This window comes from Acyrthosiphon pisum, chromosome X (genome assembly GCF_005508785.2).
Source record: "Acyrthosiphon pisum isolate AL4f chromosome X, pea_aphid_22Mar2018_4r6ur, whole genome shotgun sequence".
Classification (NCBI taxonomy): Eukaryota; Metazoa; Arthropoda; class Insecta; order Hemiptera; family Aphididae; genus Acyrthosiphon; species Acyrthosiphon pisum.
Genome location: NC_042493.1, coordinates 30,087,449 through 30,106,689, shown reverse-complemented (window position 1 = coordinate 30,106,689; position 19,241 = coordinate 30,087,449). Strand labels below are relative to the sequence as shown.

At 31.3% G+C, this 19,241-nt stretch overlaps 1 protein-coding gene across 1 annotated transcript in view; it reads right to left on the bottom strand.

Annotated features, from left to right (window-relative positions):
* Positions 1-19,241, bottom strand: part of LOC100162699 — an 80,008-nt gene that overhangs the window by 14,695 nt on the left and 46,072 nt on the right. Inside the window, exons 3-4 of the mRNA XM_001946511.5 lie at positions 18,793-18,975; positions 2,736-2,889 (exon numbers count right to left, since the gene is read on the bottom strand). Coding sequence (XP_001946546.2) covers positions 2,736-2,889; positions 18,793-18,975 — 337 coding nt within the window. The remainder of the gene's footprint in view (positions 1-2,735; positions 2,890-18,792; positions 18,976-19,241) is intronic.

Below are 19,241 nucleotides of genomic sequence, written 5' to 3'. Positions count from 1 at the left end.
ATCACTCATAACATAATAATATTATAATCACCGTACACGGAAAACGACACACACACAATACACAATATGCACTGCACGCTATCATCAGAGACATTATGACGCGTTCGTATTAATACTATTAGTGTTCGAATTGGTGTTGACGGAGCTGATGGAGCTCTTCTAATATATTTTTTTTATATTTTGCGAGCTGGTTGTTCAGTGTTCTATATAGGTAGGTACTATTATTTCCAAAACAGTTGGGGAAAGGGAGAGGGACAGCAAGAGCTTTTTATAAAATACATTTTTTATTTCGCAAAACTGTGTTGAATAACATTATATAGATACCAATACCTATTAAATTAATTTTATGAATTATACAACTTATTATTATACTGCATTACAGCATAACTGCTATGGAATATATAATTTAATTGTAATTAAAAGATTTATAAATTAATACATAAATACTTACATATTTTAAAAATTATTTCTCACGAGAATAAATTACGTTCAAAAATATTTGACTTAATCGCGCATAGTAGTATTCTTTATAGCATACGCCATACAGGTATAATGTTATAGGTATAATTATGTTATATGTTATAGGATCGGTGTTTATGGGGTGTGCTTACCCTTCAACACTTGTTGGGCTGATTTAAATAATTTCAAAGGATACTAATGTTTTCAAAATATAAAAACTTATAAATATAAGCCTTATTTTATTTTTCATTCCAAGAAAATTAACAAGGAATAATAATCATACGGTTATGAATTGCTTACTTCATTATAGTTGTAGCTTATTATAACATTTTTTAAGAACCTACAGGTGTTTTCTAATTATTTTTATGTACGAAAATAATAATATAGAAACGCACTACCTACTCAAGACCCTTTTTAGAAAATGTTATCGACCTAAAATATTTTCCACCCCGCTCAATCGATCCCTTTGTATCATATGGGTCATATGGTACTTATAAGTGTGTCCTCCAACAATGTTTATTTTTTTTCTGTAGAAGAAATATGAAGATGAACAGAATATATGCGTTGCGTGGCCATCACTTCGTATAACAACAATAAATAATAATAATAATAATATAATTAACGCCTCGTTTGAAAACAAGTGAAAGTTCGGAGTACCTATCGTGATTATATCATTCTGTTATTGAGATTATGCGTCAGCAACAGCTGCGGCACCGGCGATAATAATATTTATTAACTATTTATAATATAATGATAATAATTAATAATATTATTATCTGAGCCGGTTCAGTGGCCATAAAGTCTAAGGAACGGACGTCAGCTTCAATGTTACGCGCGTTTATCGCGATGGCCTCTTTATAATATCATAATAATATTATAATACTATCATAATAACACGGAAAGCGGGAAGAAACAAAACCCGTGCCGAGGTTTGCCTATATACTGCAAGACGTAATACAATATGATGAATAATAATAATGATAGTAATCGCAACAGAGCTCAAACGAAAACAGATATTAATATTATGGTCGTGAAGTGGCTTTGGTCCGCGTTATGTGCTAATTGGGATAAATCCTAATCGCAAGCCGTTTCGCAACTGCTCCAGTGGCTGTAACAAAAGCTGCACGGCGCTGGTTATGTCACGAGCGGACGTCCGGTCGTCTCGTGTACCGCGGATATGGTATACCTACCTACATTTATTTTGGTCAATACGCGTGGTTAACCTGTTTTGAGCAGGATGGGTACGTTATAAGGGCTTGCAAACATTAAATAACGTTATATTTGACAAAAAAAAAATGATTGAAATTTGTAAACGTAAATATAACCAAACATGATAATCAAAAATAATTAAATGCCGCAAAACAAAACATAACCATTAACAAAATTAATATTATATATTTGGGCCCCACACGAGTAATTACAGTTTTATTTCATATATATGAAATAAAATAAATAAATATCTTTAAACAAAACATAACGCAAAACGTAATTTATAGAATATCATTAAACGAAGAATATGGCAAATTGTAATTTATAGAATTTCATTGAACAAAATATAACGCAAAACAAAATAATTTAAAATCCATTTGTTTAAAAGTTATAATGGTTTCGTAGAAATATTTATTTCATGCATACGGACATTAGAATTGATTATATTGTGATTTTCTCGCGGGAATGATGAATTGCAGGGTTGGACTATATTATTATATATTATTTAATTAATGTCCAACCGTTGATATCCAAAATGGGTTTAGCTACGAGAGTTGTTTTTTTGAACCAAAACGTTGTGTATTACGCTTATAATTTGCGCCGCGTAATTGAGAATTTGATTTATAATTTTCACCATTAAAAAGTTAGATATAACTACGTAATTTGCATTTTTATCAACGGATACTACGATATAGCCATATAGGTAGTTATAGTAACAATGCTTGTAAGTATTTTATTCTCAAACTAAAATGTTCATGTAAATGCAATGAATGCTTGTTAATTGCTTTTTAAAAATGTGTACCAATTTGTGATACACAAATATTTTTAGGTAATTTAATAACGGAATTCATACATTATAATAGTTATAATTTAAATAAAAAAGTAATAAGCCTACTGCGGTGCAGTCAGTAGTTAGGTATGTCCTGCGATCGGACTTAAAACTAAAATCTAGGGGTGCAGCAAGACCGTTTTGTAAGTCTACATATTGCGATGATTGTACACATCATATACTATAAGGTATAGTTTATAGGTAATTTTATCGCATAAGAGGAAAATGAAATACGTACGTTGCACTCTCGTCTTGTTGTTGCCGTGCCGCCGTCCGTCCCAACTCTCCACGGTTTGCAGTCTCCAGTCGAGCACGGTCGAGTCGGCCGGCGATATGGGTCTGGACCGGAGCTGAGTGGTGACTGGCACGTAACTGTCTCCGACGAACAACACCTGTGAAACGATGAAAAAAGTTTTCGGATTAATTAAGCAAGTAGGTAAGTAAGTATATGGTAGTAAGTCATAATGTAAGTTTGATGCACTCATAATAATAATCAATGACATTTAAGATAAAAAGTGCAACATTTATCTATACGTTTTAATAATAACCTATAACATATAATATTTAAATAATAATAAAAAAAATACAAAATTTAGTAAAATTTTATTATTTTTGTCAATCTTGCAGCCATTGCACAGCACTATGATATTTTATATTCCATACGGTTTATTTAGAACAGAATTTTATATTATATTATTACTATAACTATTCACGTGAAACACATTTTTATCGAGCTCAATCCCCTCTACAGAGTATAGGCATAGGTAACACAAACAAAAAAAGAAACCACACGCAAACACGTTAATTAATTATTCACAGTACTGCGCGGGGTGTGGAATTGTGCAGGTGCAGGTGCAATCGCGTAGGTATATCGTTGGAGCTTAGGTGGTGCCAGCGAAACACGCGGCGCAGATGATGGTCTTAACGACTATTATACAATTATTAAGTATTATTGTTATTGCCACAGATTACAATTAATGTGTATAATAAATGTACGCGTCACCGTTATACCGGAAACCGGGTTAGGTAATATACACCCGTACTCGGCGGTGGCGTATAATATTGTAATATAATGTATGTCGTGTTGTACGCCCATAGATATGCGGCTGTGGGAAGATGACCACCGCCGCGGAATCCGGACATGTTTCATTAACGTCGCTCGAAATTACCCTTAGGATTTCTCGGACAGCTCGGTCGTCTAAACACCCAAACGATTACTGCGGACGCCTATGGTATAATAATAATGTACTCTCTGTACACGACAATCGGCTAATGGCATAATTTACCGTCATTAAACAATATTTTATAATAATAATAGAGCGCGTCGCTCCGTGTAAAATATACTTCACGAGTGACTGTGTGCGTGCCTGTCCGTCGTTCGAACGGTCTCATTTTCGAATCCGTGTTATATATTTTATATTGAATTGGAGCAAATAAAATCATGTCTTATACGATGGGTGTACGGTCGTTCAGGAACGTCTCGCGGCGAAGGTAGATAATAATATTATATAGATATATACGGTTAACCAACCCTTGTATGTTATAGACACCGCGGTGAAGTACGATCAACTTTCCACCCACCGCTGTATATTTTTACAGAAATGTTATTAATATAAACGTCATACGAATTGGTATTTATATCATCTATAGGATCCGTTATCTTTATTCTTTACAAACGCCAAAAACTTTTTCCGCAAAAATGATATTAACAAACGAAGTTTTCCTCTATTTATGGTGAGAGTGTTGTTTCTTATCTACAAACAGCTGTATCCTTCTCAGTTCTTTCCAACGCAAAACCAATTTACTGAAATTTTCGTAATACCAGTAACAATACCAACGAAATGGTAGGAGGTGGTACCTACTGATGTGGGACCCACTTGTAAGTTTTTTATTTCCGTTAAGTGGCAGAGGTGTGATAGGGGTAGAGGCGGTCTTTCATCAGACCTTAAAGACACATTGTGCACATACTTGCTCAGTGCGTCACTGAAACGAGGGGGGAAGGTGATATAGATATTAGTCAACAATTGTGAGAAAAAAAGATATTTTTAATAGGTACATTTTAATATAGGTTCTTACCTAACTTAAATGGTTAAGTATTTATAACAAAATGTCAAATTATCTTGGTTTTTAGATATAGTAAAGAAAGTCCCTGGAAATAAAGTTCCCAGAAAAATTGTCTAGGTTAGTACACTACTACACTATTTTTACGAACATTATGTTGGAGGTACATTTAGGAAAGTTAAAAAAACAAACAGTGGAAAATAGATTGAACATTGGACGTTTAGGCAAATCAGATATCAATCATATCTCAAAACAAATATTATGTTATCAAATATACATTTCATTTTGTCCTGCACTCCCATGGGAATCCGGGAAAGGCTTTACTTTCGATTGATTGTCTCCACTTTCAAATGATTTTGAACTAGTGTTCGAATATATATTATTTAAATTATTTTTTTTCCATTTTTCACAAAGCTTCATTAAATTACCTATGTCGAACGCCCTACAAATCGGGCGTGTTGAGTCCTCTTTAAAATGATGCGTTTGCGGGGGCCTTAATATATTGTAATAATGACAGGTAATAATAACTGCACAATACATCGAGTACGTGATGGCCTGCAACACTTTATCTAGGCCTCCCAAGAATAATCGATCGATTTATTATAGTACATATTAAGATAAATGTTATAAGTGCGTTCTATATATATTATGATATATTATACTTAATAGTAATATCGTGTTACGATTTATTAATAAGTAAGTGGAAAAAACGATATTATACACGTTTTCGACAGATATGATGACGACGATGATGATTGAATTATATTTTTATGACGTGCGGTGAAAAAAAAACAACAAACAAGAAACGTTAAACAAAAAATAAAAATGGAAACTGCGCGGCTCACGTACTCTCGGGCCGTAAGAAACGCACTTAACACGCGCGGTTAACGAATTAATTTATCAAGGTTAGATCGGAGGCGGCTGCCGACATAACTGTAACGTTTTAAGTGTGTCAAAATATGTGATACCCACTGCAAAAAGGAGAAGAAATAAAAAAACGTATACCCGTATGTCCGTTTTTATACCCTGATACTCCCCTCTGGTTCCCGCGGTAACCGCCGCGACTTATCTCATCCGAACCATGACAAATTATTTTTTTTAATGCCGCCACCGCAAATATATATATTTATATTTAAATTTGTCGCGGGAAAAAAATATTGAACTCGCGATGATGTTCTTGCATAGTTTTATTAATATTATTAATAAATATTACACGCTTCATCTTATCCATTACATACATTACGTCCTAATTAGCATCTTGTGTCCAGTGACCGCCTTAAACGGGTACGTTCGAATCCAGGATCAACTTACCCAGCTCATAGGTATAATAGTTATCTCACATATAATTTATTATAATTCGACTTCATGCTTTATCGAAATCATGAAATATTGAATTTACCTATATAATATGTATATATTACTATATATCAGGTAGGTAGGTAACAACTGCGTAGGGAAAACGATGAGACGTTCATAAATATTTATATTATGATATTATTTGATATTACATTTTTCAAACGACAAAGGCCTGAATCCTAGCCCTCCGAGGGTGAAGCCCAATCAAACCCAATTGAAAATCAAGTCTTTAGAATATAAGATAGAGCATATACACGGAATTCGGTAGGTACCTATGTCCTGTGGCAGCTAAATCATCTTTCAAAAACTGTAATGATCAATAATATCAAAAGCGATTGTGTGCTTCAGTGTTTGTGTCGAGAGCTATGTGAATCGCTTGAATTTTTAAGATTTTTTTGTTGTTTTTGATAGAAGACTTCCGTTATTACCCGCGGCGGATGCCGTTCAAACCGCGAACGGCAATGATATCAAAATGAAGAAAAGATAATAAATAGGTAATAGTAATAATAATAATAATACAATAGCTAATGTATCAGTGTGTTTAAGTTCGACACGGTGTTTAGCACGTTTATTATTTCGGCACTGAACGTGACATTTATCGTCGGCGAGATTCTTTCGTATAATATGGTATATTGGTAGTTTATAGTATATTTCGTATAATATAGGTAGGTATCTAATTGGGACGTGAAAAAAAACCTATTTAGATGTTTTTTTCTCTTGTTTCATTTGTAGTCAAAATGTATAAATATGCCGTCCACATTGCAATATAATAATATATTCTACACTGGCGATATACAGAGTGATCCATAAATCATGCTCCACCCCGATTTTTCCACTGCAGTTGTTATTAAAGATCTAATTTTTGAACTTTTTAAATATTCTTGAAGACCATATTTTAAAATGTTTCATATTTTTCACGAAAGTTGAGTGTCCTATAGAGTTGAAGAAAACTTTAAGATTTAACAACCATTTTCTACTTTAAATTATTTAGTGGATATTTTTTCTGGAAATGTTGAGTATCAAAATTAAAATTCTAACGAGTCATTTTTTTTTATATATTTAACTCTGTGTAACTATCTAAAGAATAAAGATAGGTTTTTTTTTTGAAGGGGGGGCTAACGTGATTTCATAATTGTAGTGATTGATATTAAACTAATCAACATTAATAATTTTTAAAACTTATAAAAGTTATAATAAAGATTTAATATTACATATATTTAAAAATTTTTTAAAACCATTTTTAAGGATTATTACCTATTCATACATTTAAATAACTAAGAAACTACTCTTACGAATTTTGAATTAGGTAGAGGCATACATCAACATTTTCAAAAATTTTGACTAGGCACCTATACTAAATTATTCAAAGTATAAAAAAAGAGGTTCTCATTTGAAAAATAGAAATTTGTATCACCCCACTCCTTAAGTATAGTACGAAAAATCTCAAGAATTGGAAAATATGGTTTTTGAGAATATTTAAAAATCCAAAAATGATAGTTTCTATAGGTTGGGTCATTGAGAAAACGAGGGGTTGGGCACCCTTATTTGCTATTCTGGAGTATACCGGCCTCAGTGTTTCGACGTACGTTATGGTCAGATCAACCCGATATTATAATGTCATCTTATAATATAATATAACGCTGAACGATTGACATTCCAATTTCCTGTTGTTATTTTTTCCTGCTCGGTTTATCATGCGACAACGATCGAATGCTGTAACTTATTTTTGGATTTTCGTAAATGATATTATAATGTACGGAAACGAAAAATTATATTTTCGGGAACGTTTTCGATTTTACGTTTTCAGACAATATTCGTTGGTTCGGCGGTGGAAACATCATTTAAAATGCATCGAATCCAGTAGCCGACGAAAGTCGTAAAAAATAACAAGCTGGCGTATAATATACTTTTGCCGGGGATTCTAAACGATATTGTTATCTAGACAGAACTATACACAGCGCGCTCACACATTTCATTTTCGAAAACACTGCAGCTTCGATCGATACCATATTATATAATATTATACTCACATGTGCTTATATCGGCGTCGCTGCAGTGTGAGCGTGTGGTATTATTCCGATTTTCGAATATAAAAGCCGAAAAAATAAGAAAAATATACTAATAAACGAGCACAATATTATTATAGCGTGGGTAGTGTACAATATGTTTATATAATTCACAGGTAAATACAATGGTTGTGCTTAAAAATCATAGATTGTATAGTTCAAACCGATGATTCGAACTGATGAAAATAATCGATCTTCCCGCATATTATTATTATGGTATACTGCAGAAATAATGATTGTGTGGTATGTTTTATTGTTATCTGTGAATAATTGCATATATCAATTTTTTGACGCATATACAATTCGGATTTCAGATGCATCGGAAATGCACATTTGGGCCTCTGTGTATAATAAAAATAATTATGATTCGTTATGGATAAGTAGGTAGGCCATGCCTAACTATAATGACATATTATATTCAGGGCTGGATTTAGGGTTCATACTGCGAACGGTAATTATTTTGGGGGGCCTCATATTAATTGAATCTTGTGGGGACCCGGCACCCTCTAAATCCGGCCCCAATTATATTATTATCCCACAAAGGTGCATACCACACGGCTAAAGATAAAATTATAGATTTCAAAAGTAGGAAATAAGACGGAAAAGCACGAGTGAAATAGTGAAAAGCTCTAGAATAATACCCATAATTCCGCTAAATTCTCTATATCGGCTTATACATTTTCATTGGAGCTAATGATCGCACCTCGACCGCACCGAGAGCAACACCGACGGTGTATACACAAAAGTGCAATATATTATATTATTATTAATTATTATGTCGCGAAATCGTGATGTTCATGATAATGACGTAAAATAATATTATACAGGTCCATATTTAAGCGAACTTCCATCGAATAGCGTACGTGTTTTGAAATCGAAGCTCGCCATGCACACACACACCACTTTGGGAAATATGTTTTAAATAAAAAATAATAATATGTGTGTACAAAAACAATAATGTCGTATTCGACGAAATATGGCGACGAGTATATTGTTTAACCTATCATTTTATTTATAATATGACCTTTATTATTGGGATGGTTATATGAATGATATATCGTATAATGATCGTATGTATTGTCTGAAGATTATGTTCATATTATTAGTGCACTTAGCAGCTATAGGCAATAAGTAGTATATTACCTATATATTATATTATTATGTACGCATTAGGTAGTGTCAAATGTGGGCATTAATAAAGTTAAAAATTAAATGTAAGGTTAAAAGGTTAAAAAGCTAATTTATCTTTAACTTTTTAGCTTAACTAGATATAGTTTAAGCATCCATTATGAGTCTATAACAATTTAGCTTTTTAAAATTAATTTGAAATATAATACGTCTGCAAGTTAAAATCATGTTTAGACACAATATCTATTACAGTAAACTGCTCTAATTGTATTTATTAGTATTTAATTATATTAATTTTAATTGCACAGTGTACACAATGATTCTGAACCAAAATAAACAAACATTCCTTTATTTAATAATTTAGTTGACACAAACGTTTAATTGCATATACGGCTAGTGTGCGATAAGATAAATAATATTTAGGATGCATTTTTAACAAAATGTTTAGTTTTTATTTTGAAATTATTAAAAGTTATACAACCACTATATTATGTATGACCCTTCTAGGATCTACCCAGATGCCATTTAAAAAAAATAATTAACATATTTATTAACTCGTCGAGTATTTATATCCATATTATTATAACTTTAAACTTTCAGAGCTAAATATTATATTATGTTTAAGTTTGTTTGCTATTAACTCATAACTTGACGTTATTCTTAATGATGGCTAAACTTGACTCAATCGTATTATTTTTTTTCATTAACTTGCGCCACACTTTGCAGATTATTCCTCATAGTAATATCATCTTTGTACGATCCTCGTGGCAGCAATAATATTATAAAATTATACTGAATTTTTTCTATGTAACCTCCTAACTCTACCGGTTTCATATATCTATCAGTACAATATATTTCAGTAGGTACCATATAATATGTTATAGAATCGTAATATTGCAGCGGATGACCGTATACTATTTTTGTACAAAAAACGTACAAGTCCCCAGCTTTACAAAATTATTAGAAAACTGAATTCTCAGAAAGTTAGAACAAAGAAAAAAGTTTTTTTGAAATCCTGAACTCTTTGAATATTGTACCTATATAATATTATATTATCGTCTGTATTTCGTTTGTTCAGATAGTCTAGTTCACTCAGATAAAAATTTTATTTTACGCAATAATTTATGAATTGTAATTTCTTTTTTTATTCCCGTCCTATAAAACTAAAATATTTACCGAGAATTCGGGTTGAATCGTATTTCTACTATTGTTGTAATTCGAATCATTGATCATAGATACGATCGCTTTGAAGTTGTGACTATAATAGTCGTTTTCACAATTTTGTAACACAATCACACGTAACTAAGTTATAGCTCAGTATAAAAATTATTTTCACAACGTGCCAATGAGAGAGATATTCGATATGCATTAAATAAACGAGCCTGGGCTAAATGTTTGTAAACATAATATTCTATAGTATATACTATTATGTAGTATGTATAGGTTCGTATAATAAAGCGATTTATTTCAATATTTATTTATTACGCTTATAAGCTACCCAAAAACGGTACCTAATTATTACTTAATTAATATAGTATAGTGACAGCGGAACCGTAGTGTACTATTATGATACTACAGAAGTTTTACTCTTAATCTAACTAACGTTATTCGATAAACCTAACCAAGAGGGTGGAATACCATTTTTACCGTCACCGTAGACAATAATAATTGTAAAACATATTACTATATTAATATACCTATACTAATTAATAACACTACCTAATATAATACTAATATAATATAATAAATCAAAAGAGGTTTTAGCTTCTTATAACTTTACATTCGATACAAGAGTGTTGTTATATTTAAGTAAAAAAACCGAACAAGGTATAGAACTTCAACTTCAAACGCTACAAGAGTCCCCATCATACCAGCCGTTTAACCAATATCCAGATTTCTGAACGAATTTAAAACTGAATTGAACCTTTATTCACCATTCAATTAAATAAACTCACAACAAATTCTCTATATTTGTTCGTAATAACTATTGCAACCTTACCTCATTTACGAACCAGCTCGTTATAAAATGTTGTCATCATCGTTATTTCAGTCATGTAATACATCCAATTGGAACTCTTATGTAACATTGACTAGCTATATTTAGATTTATCTAATTATTTTAACTGTTGAGTTTAATAGTTTTATACTGAAAGTTAAGTAAAAAAAAAATGTACGTAGGCGTTGTCAATATTATAGTTGATATCGCATAGGTATATTATTTTCACCGGAACTAATAAAATATTATGCACACATCCGCCTCGGTATGAGTTTTCCGTTATTGGGTTTAAATTATTATCATAAACAAATTTATCTGACTTAACACATTCTAATGTTATTAACGTGCCTTGGGGGTTTTTTTATCTCAAAAAAACCACTCGATCTCGTTCATTCGGCGTGCGAAACGCTGACTTAACATTTTGACGGTTGATCGAACAATTGCAGCGGCTCACACGTCAGGCGATATTTTACTGTCCATATTACATATATATTTATATAGAAACCTAATAAATGGCGGAAAAAACAACAAAAAGTATTCCGTGGCAGTTATACAGCCTACTGAAGTATTAAAATATTCTCGGAAACATGTGAGAATATTATTATAATTTTTTTTATCGAATTATTGTTTTATTTTCTCCCGATTAAAATTAAGTAAAATTAACAATATTTCCAAATTCATACAATTTTTTTCGGAAACACACTTTTTTATCAACAAAATTTAACTCAAACATATAAATAAATACGATACAAAAGCTCATAATTATTACGTACCTACGATGTTAATTTTATTTATTATTCTCTTCTAAATATTACATTCGATCAATATTATTGTCAGTAGGTATGCAATCTACATTTTATATTTTGCTCGCCCGTATAAGAATATTTAATAACATAATGGATTTTCATGGGGATTTAGACTGACCATGATAAAAAATGTACCTAATTAAAAATTATAAAAAATAATTGTCAACACTGCTATAATGTTTTAACTTTTTTAGGTTTCAAACGTTTTTTTTCGTTTCCCGAAAGTAGGTAAGTATAGTGTTTTCGACCTAATATTCCCTTTTACCCACGGCGCACCGTTCAATAGTTATTATAATATAATATGAAAAGTGTCATCGATGGGTGGCATCTTTCATCACTGAATTCTGAGTTTTTTCCCGACATGATTTTTTTATTCACACATCCCATATATATTATTATAAAAAATATGCTAATTGTTTCAATTTCAAAGAGATTATGATGTTAGACTCGTAAAAAAATCAATAATAATTAGTTTGAAGACCGTACCCATTTACACGTCTTGTTTCGTATAGGTAAGTACCTATATACACTAGAAATCACGTAAACGAACTGTCAATCGATTTTCCATCTCGATCAATGCGCCTGTCCGGATAAATAATAGTGGAAAAAAGCACAATATTTCACGAGTTTATCAGAGACATTCGGATCATAACTTACAACAGGACTGCGCAAATTGGGCGATCGTGCAGTGTTATCATTGTCGTTAGGTTAGGTTATTACTCGGCCGAATGGATCCGTTTCCATGCCGATAAACGATGACAAAATAAACGAAGGACACAACATTGGAGACCATTAGACCAATAATTATTATTATTATATGATATACTGTAGCTTATAGTGCTGACGTTCGATTATATGCACTATATACCAAGCTAGACTTAAAAACACAAAAAAATGACAATTTAATAAAATAGGATATAAAAGTATATAGAGCAGCTTTATATCCGATAAAGCTTTCGGCCACATTTTTTTTTACGTGTTTATATGCTTTTCGTCCCTACCGACCGTTTTATTATCTCCATCGTTGACGGCTGCGTATAAAATATTACATTATTATATTATTATTATTATTATTATGTGGAGTGCGATGATATTATTTTATAATATAGATTTTTTTTTTTTATTCACGTCACAGCCCGGGCATTCTCTTGAAGATGTTTTTTGTCACGTGTGTCTATATAATATAATATAAAAACAAATTTGTCCGATTCGTTTAGACTTTTCAATAATATAACATGACGTGTCCCCCTACATCGCTTTATTCACTACACCACACCGTGTGTAAGCCGATACCAATTACCCGACATTCAGAATATATTCATGAAATGCACCTCAGCTGTAGTCGACTTTAGCCGTTACACGATTTATCCACGTCCCGAAACGTTTTGTCATAATCTTATGAGGGAGACTGCGAGCGTAAATCGGCTAAAACAAACCCGTCTCCAAGAGACAAGTCGACAACGGTGTATATTTATAATATTATGTTTTCGGACGGTTTTCGTATAATATTATTCTTCTGTATTCGGTATAACCGTTGTAGTCTTTCGAAATTCAAACGAGTTCAGAGCAACTCAATAGATTTCGCATTGCATTTTATATTTTTTCCATGACCCTCGAAACTCGGAACTGCTCTAGATAATATATTATCATCACCGTAGGTACTTATATATTATTCTTTTCCGCCGCCATGATCATTATATCACACTTGGACTTTGAATGGCCGTATGAATTATGCATGTCTGCAGCCACCTATTCGGCAAAGGGAAAACTATATGTTTTAACTATACATATACAGTCAGAAACAGAACGCGGTCGTGGAACATTTTTCATTCTCTTTGAACATTTTGTAGCCCTTAAATATATTAATATTATTATGACGCGTGAGAAATATTATTTTTTGGACATTTAAAACATTATAAAATATTCTGACTCTCGATGCTAAAATATTATTATTTTAAAGTGTTGTCTCCAAGTGACTTAAAACTTACCTACCTATAAACCATACCAAATTTGCGTCCAGAAGAATCCATTTTTTAGCTTTAATATGTTATACTAAATTGGCATATTATCAAATTTAAAGTTTATTGGGCAATTGTTTACCATTAATTTAAAAGTAACGAATATACTTTCAATGTTTTCAAGTGTTTTAAAGATATATTTAACGATGATTCACATTTACTGCGAACTTTACCGTGCATAACCCTCGTTGATAATTATTGTCAAACACGAAATAGTTTTAACTTTCATTGACTGATTTAAAGTACATATTGAATGACTGTCAGTCCTCAAACATAAAGTTTAAATTTACAGTATCAAAAATATTTTGTTCCTAATTATTGTTTTAATTAATTTTCAATTGCAAATTACTACATAGATATGTGCGTGTTATTATAATCACGTACGATGTGAAATACTTTACCTAGGTGTAAATCTTGGTTATTCACCTTAATGTGCTATAGTTTTTAATGTACCTACATCGTTGTTCTGCAGACACAGATAAATGGCGAAGCCAAACGTGTCTATAATATAGATAGCACCAAAAAACCGAGATGATTACACACAAACACATATAAATGTATGAGAATTTGAGTTCAACAACCTGATGATGGGTGGTAATATTATTATACAGAAAATATAGTACCTATCAGCTATAACAATAATAATAATTACTATAGTTGCTGTCGTCGCCGTTGTTGTTATTAGTGTTATAATAACGTGTAAGTGTCCGGCAAAAAAAAAACGCACTTGCAATTGGATTCGGCACGGACAAATATATGAAAAAAAAATAAATAAATAACGAGCGGCGATTGAGATTTGAGACAATGGTCATCATTGAATTGGTCATTGTCTGTTGTAGACTTTTAGATGTGATGATGATATTCAAACAGTGTACGGTAACAATATGATACGGTAATATTAACCATGGTTTTATAATATTTTAGCGGTTATACAGTTCGTATGTACTGCGAAAGAGCTGCGAACGTACGATAAGACTTATTATTAATTATGTGCGTAAACTATTATAATATTTGTTTCAACAATCGTAACAATATTATCTTCGGCTAAGTGAAGACATAGGTAGTTATTAATTAAGCACACAATTTGCTTCACTTACAATATAATATTGTATTTTAATATCAGTGTAGCTTACATACCACTTGCTTCTCGAATTCGGCACGTAAAATATACTAGTATTAGGTAATATTATGACTACTATTATGATGACATCGGCTCAACCCTTCCATAAGATGTTCCAACTCTCTCCGTAATGTATAGGTATCTTATTTCTATCAATAATATCATGTATTATAGATACTAAATAATAATTGTTATTAGTATATTATGTTAAACATAATATATTTTACACTTTATAGTACCTATACGTTTCAATTCTCAAAAATAGTTTCAATAATTATCATGTGACAACCAATATAATAAAAAATAATATATTTTATAATGTTTGTATTATTTTTCGCTCAGATTTTTTATATTAAAGTTATAATTTCCTATCGAATACTCCTTAAAAAAGGCGCCCTTATTCCAACCCTCGTTTTATGAAAAGTTGATTCGTCTGTTAATATCAGGTGGAGGGGAGGTTGAATTTGCCACCATGGCTTATTTTTAACTTTGATTTTTGCATCACTCTTGGACCTCTATCACGCTGCAACTGAGTCTTTTACATGGTTACATATACGCGGTTACATTCGCCCACGATTACAAACGATTGAGTTTATACGAATTTCCTAACTGTTTTTTGCCGTTCTATATCATATCATAATATCAATCTCAAGGGTGGAGTTTTCAAATAAATTAAAAAAAAAAAAAAAAAAAATTAAAACGATGGATTTTAGAAGACGTGCACAATACAACTAATAATAACAAATATTATTATTTAGATATTCCGTAACGCACAGCATAATTTATTATTGTGTGCAACATCAGCTTGTGAATGAATATTACAATATACTGCGTTGTACGTTAACAATTTTTTTTCTCATTAACTAATACTGACTGTTTGTTATACGTTGTCAAAACAACTATTAGCACGTTATTAAAACTCTTCCGAGTCGTTATAATACAATGGACGACCTTTTTGCCATCCGTTTTCTGCGAATCTCATCGCAACGGTTTATAATATTTACACATTGTACCTACGTTGTGTAATATTATACGCCATAATAATACATCTAATACGTAGGGCAAAAATTATCAGTGCTCTGTGTGCTGGTTGTTGTAAATAATAAATACCAGGGACTCGTGTCGTCACTCGACAACAAAAAAATTTGCCCCCGGGTACACGGTTCTATAAAAGAGGATTACCTACCGAGTTTACGCATAATATTTAATATACATTAGAGAACCAAACACGAATGAGTGGCTAAAAAAATTACCTGAGTTTATTATTATTACCCACTTATTATTTGTAAATTGGGTACGAAATAACTATATAGTAATATAATCGTAATACAAGTATTATCTATACTATGATATCAACTAATGACTATGGGGAAAAAAATGTAAGTACCTACCCAAGTATTAAGGACTTAGCGCATTTTAAGCTTAGTCCGTAAAGGGTCGCTCCAAAAAATAATAACTAATTATTAATAAGCAAACTGCACACGTTATAATATAACGTAATAATATATTATTATATTTTATTCTTGTTGTACTTATTTGTTGTTATATTTTGTTACATTAAAGTTTAAATGATATAATTGTATCATCTTAATAATTAATTATTTAAATTAATATTATTATATTATTAGGTACATTAAAGGTAGTCGGAATAATATATATTAAAATTATCTCAAGCCGAGTTTACCTGAACGGCTGTACCACTATGTTTATTGTACTATTGTATTTGTAGGCATGTTTTAGAATACAAACGTTTTAGTAAACAATGTTATACAGCAGCGACTCTTGCTGGAAGGGACCAAAAATAAATTTTGAAATTGCGTAATAAAATTTGTCGCTTTTTTGTCACATCTACCATTCAAAAATAACTCAATAAAAACACAACAGGGACAACATGAAACTGAAGCTACAATCGAATAATATTGATATCAGATAAATTAATACAAAAAATACAAAACCCAAAAATTCAAATGAATTAAATGAAATATATAAAAATATATTTTCAAACAAATAGTTGATAATCCCATTTATAATATAAACAAAATTGTGAAGAGTGCAATTCATAGTAATTTTAAATATTAAAAAAAAATGATTCGTAATATTAATTAATATTATGTACCTACTTTGTTTTTAATTAAGTGTAAAAAGGACAAATGACTAAATGTTTTGAAAATGTGTTTATTTTACGAAAATAATAATATAGTATGCAAAAAACGGTTTATAATTATTGTAATATTCTTAAATTGCACATCTTTATTTTTTTAAATGTTATTTATTAGGCACAATTTAGAAAAAGATTATATCCTTCTATGAATGACCATTATACTGTAGTAATGTTCTGTGCAACAATATTTAGAAACAAATAGATATTAGGTATATTCCCAGTCATGATAGGTATATAAATATAGTACATATAATACTTATCAGACATATATCATGTATACCACCTAATGAGTAATGGCTATAACGGCTGCAGTGTCTGGAGTATAATATAATATTATTTTACAGTTGTTTGGTTCGAAAAAACAAATACAAATCGATGTAATTAACGCTTACAGTAAATTACGATAACAAACAATGTAGCCCTTATGACATTATTATTATTATTCAAGTGGTCGTAAACATTAAACTGTCTAAAGGTATTATATACCATTATTTTAATATTATCGTAAAAATCGCGTCGATCCACTGCGTGGTGTATGATTATAATATTATTATATATTTCGGCTTTATTTTTGCCCCCTTGGCAACCCGAAAACGATTATGTTTTTATTAACAGTAAACTTAAGTCCGGCAGCTACCGGGTCCGTCCCTTGGATTTATAAAAAAAAAATAATTACCTGCAACGATGGTACCAGGTATAATATATTGTATATTGTAAATTAACGGCTGGTTGGGTGAACAATGCGCAGTGGAAATACATTATTATAATAAAGAAAATGTATTTTTGTTTGATGTTTGCGATAATTTGCTACAAGCTATTTTTCTATTTTTTTCGTACAAAAAAAAAAAATGTTTAAAATAATATATGATATGAAAAAAAGGAAGTATAATATAGCTGTAAAAATTATATAGAAATACAAAAAAGTTGTTATGACCTACTTTGCTATAAATTATTTCCACTAAAAAAACAATAATAGGATTGTGGTATACCTATAATAGATGATAATATTATTAGAGAAATGCTGTCGCAATAATAATCTTATGAGCTTTGTCCCCCAACCGAAAATTTGTTGGAGTGATTCTCCTAAATCTTTTACCCGTCTGTTCAGCCATTATTCCCAACAATTTTTCCACGGTTCAAATTGAGCCGAGGTATTTTTATATTTGATTATAATATTATATCATGTTATATAGCACCAGAACGCACATTAACCCCAAAAACTGTGGAATTTCAGGGAAATTTTATTTTGGTGACCCCAGCGAAATCAATATTATTTTCACGCCAGCGATGCCAAACCAAATCTTGTGCTACCGGATTATATTATGGCAGACAATTTTTTTAGGTTGGGCCGTCGGAATTTGGTCATTATATATTATAAACAAATTTCAATAGATAATGGATATATTTTTAAACAACAGAATTGATTCTTTGTTGCAGGTTATATTATTTAGTATCTTATGGGTTTTGTACTTTTGTATCAGGTTATAATCTTGTACTGTATAGTAAATTATTAGGTATGTGCCTCATTTATAATGTTATTAATTATTATCATATCGTTTAGGTATCCATTAATGTCCACTTACGGAATTGTGTTCGCTGCCGTCGTGAGACAGAGCTTCCCTGGTATCGTTGAGTACGAACACATTCTCCCTGCCCACGTCGTCAGCACTTTCGTCGCCGCTCGGATAGAGCTCCGTCGGCCCGGCGCCGCTGCCCACCACCACGCCTCCTTCCGTGGTGATCGACTCCTGGCACAGCACCCTCATCTGTAACGAGACAAAAAATAATTGTTAATAAGCAGATCGGATATTTTTTTATAAAAAAAAAAAGGATCGTCCACCTACAGTAAAGTCGCTGTTAAAAATAATAATGCGTTTGGTAAATTTCTAAAACGAGTCAATATAACAATTGCTGCAGTGTTCGCATTATTATTTATTTATAATAGCGGTCTGTTATATCATAATGGCTGTTTGGTTTTCCAAAGATTTAATTTTTTTTCACTACCATACTTTTCGCGAACAAACAATCTACA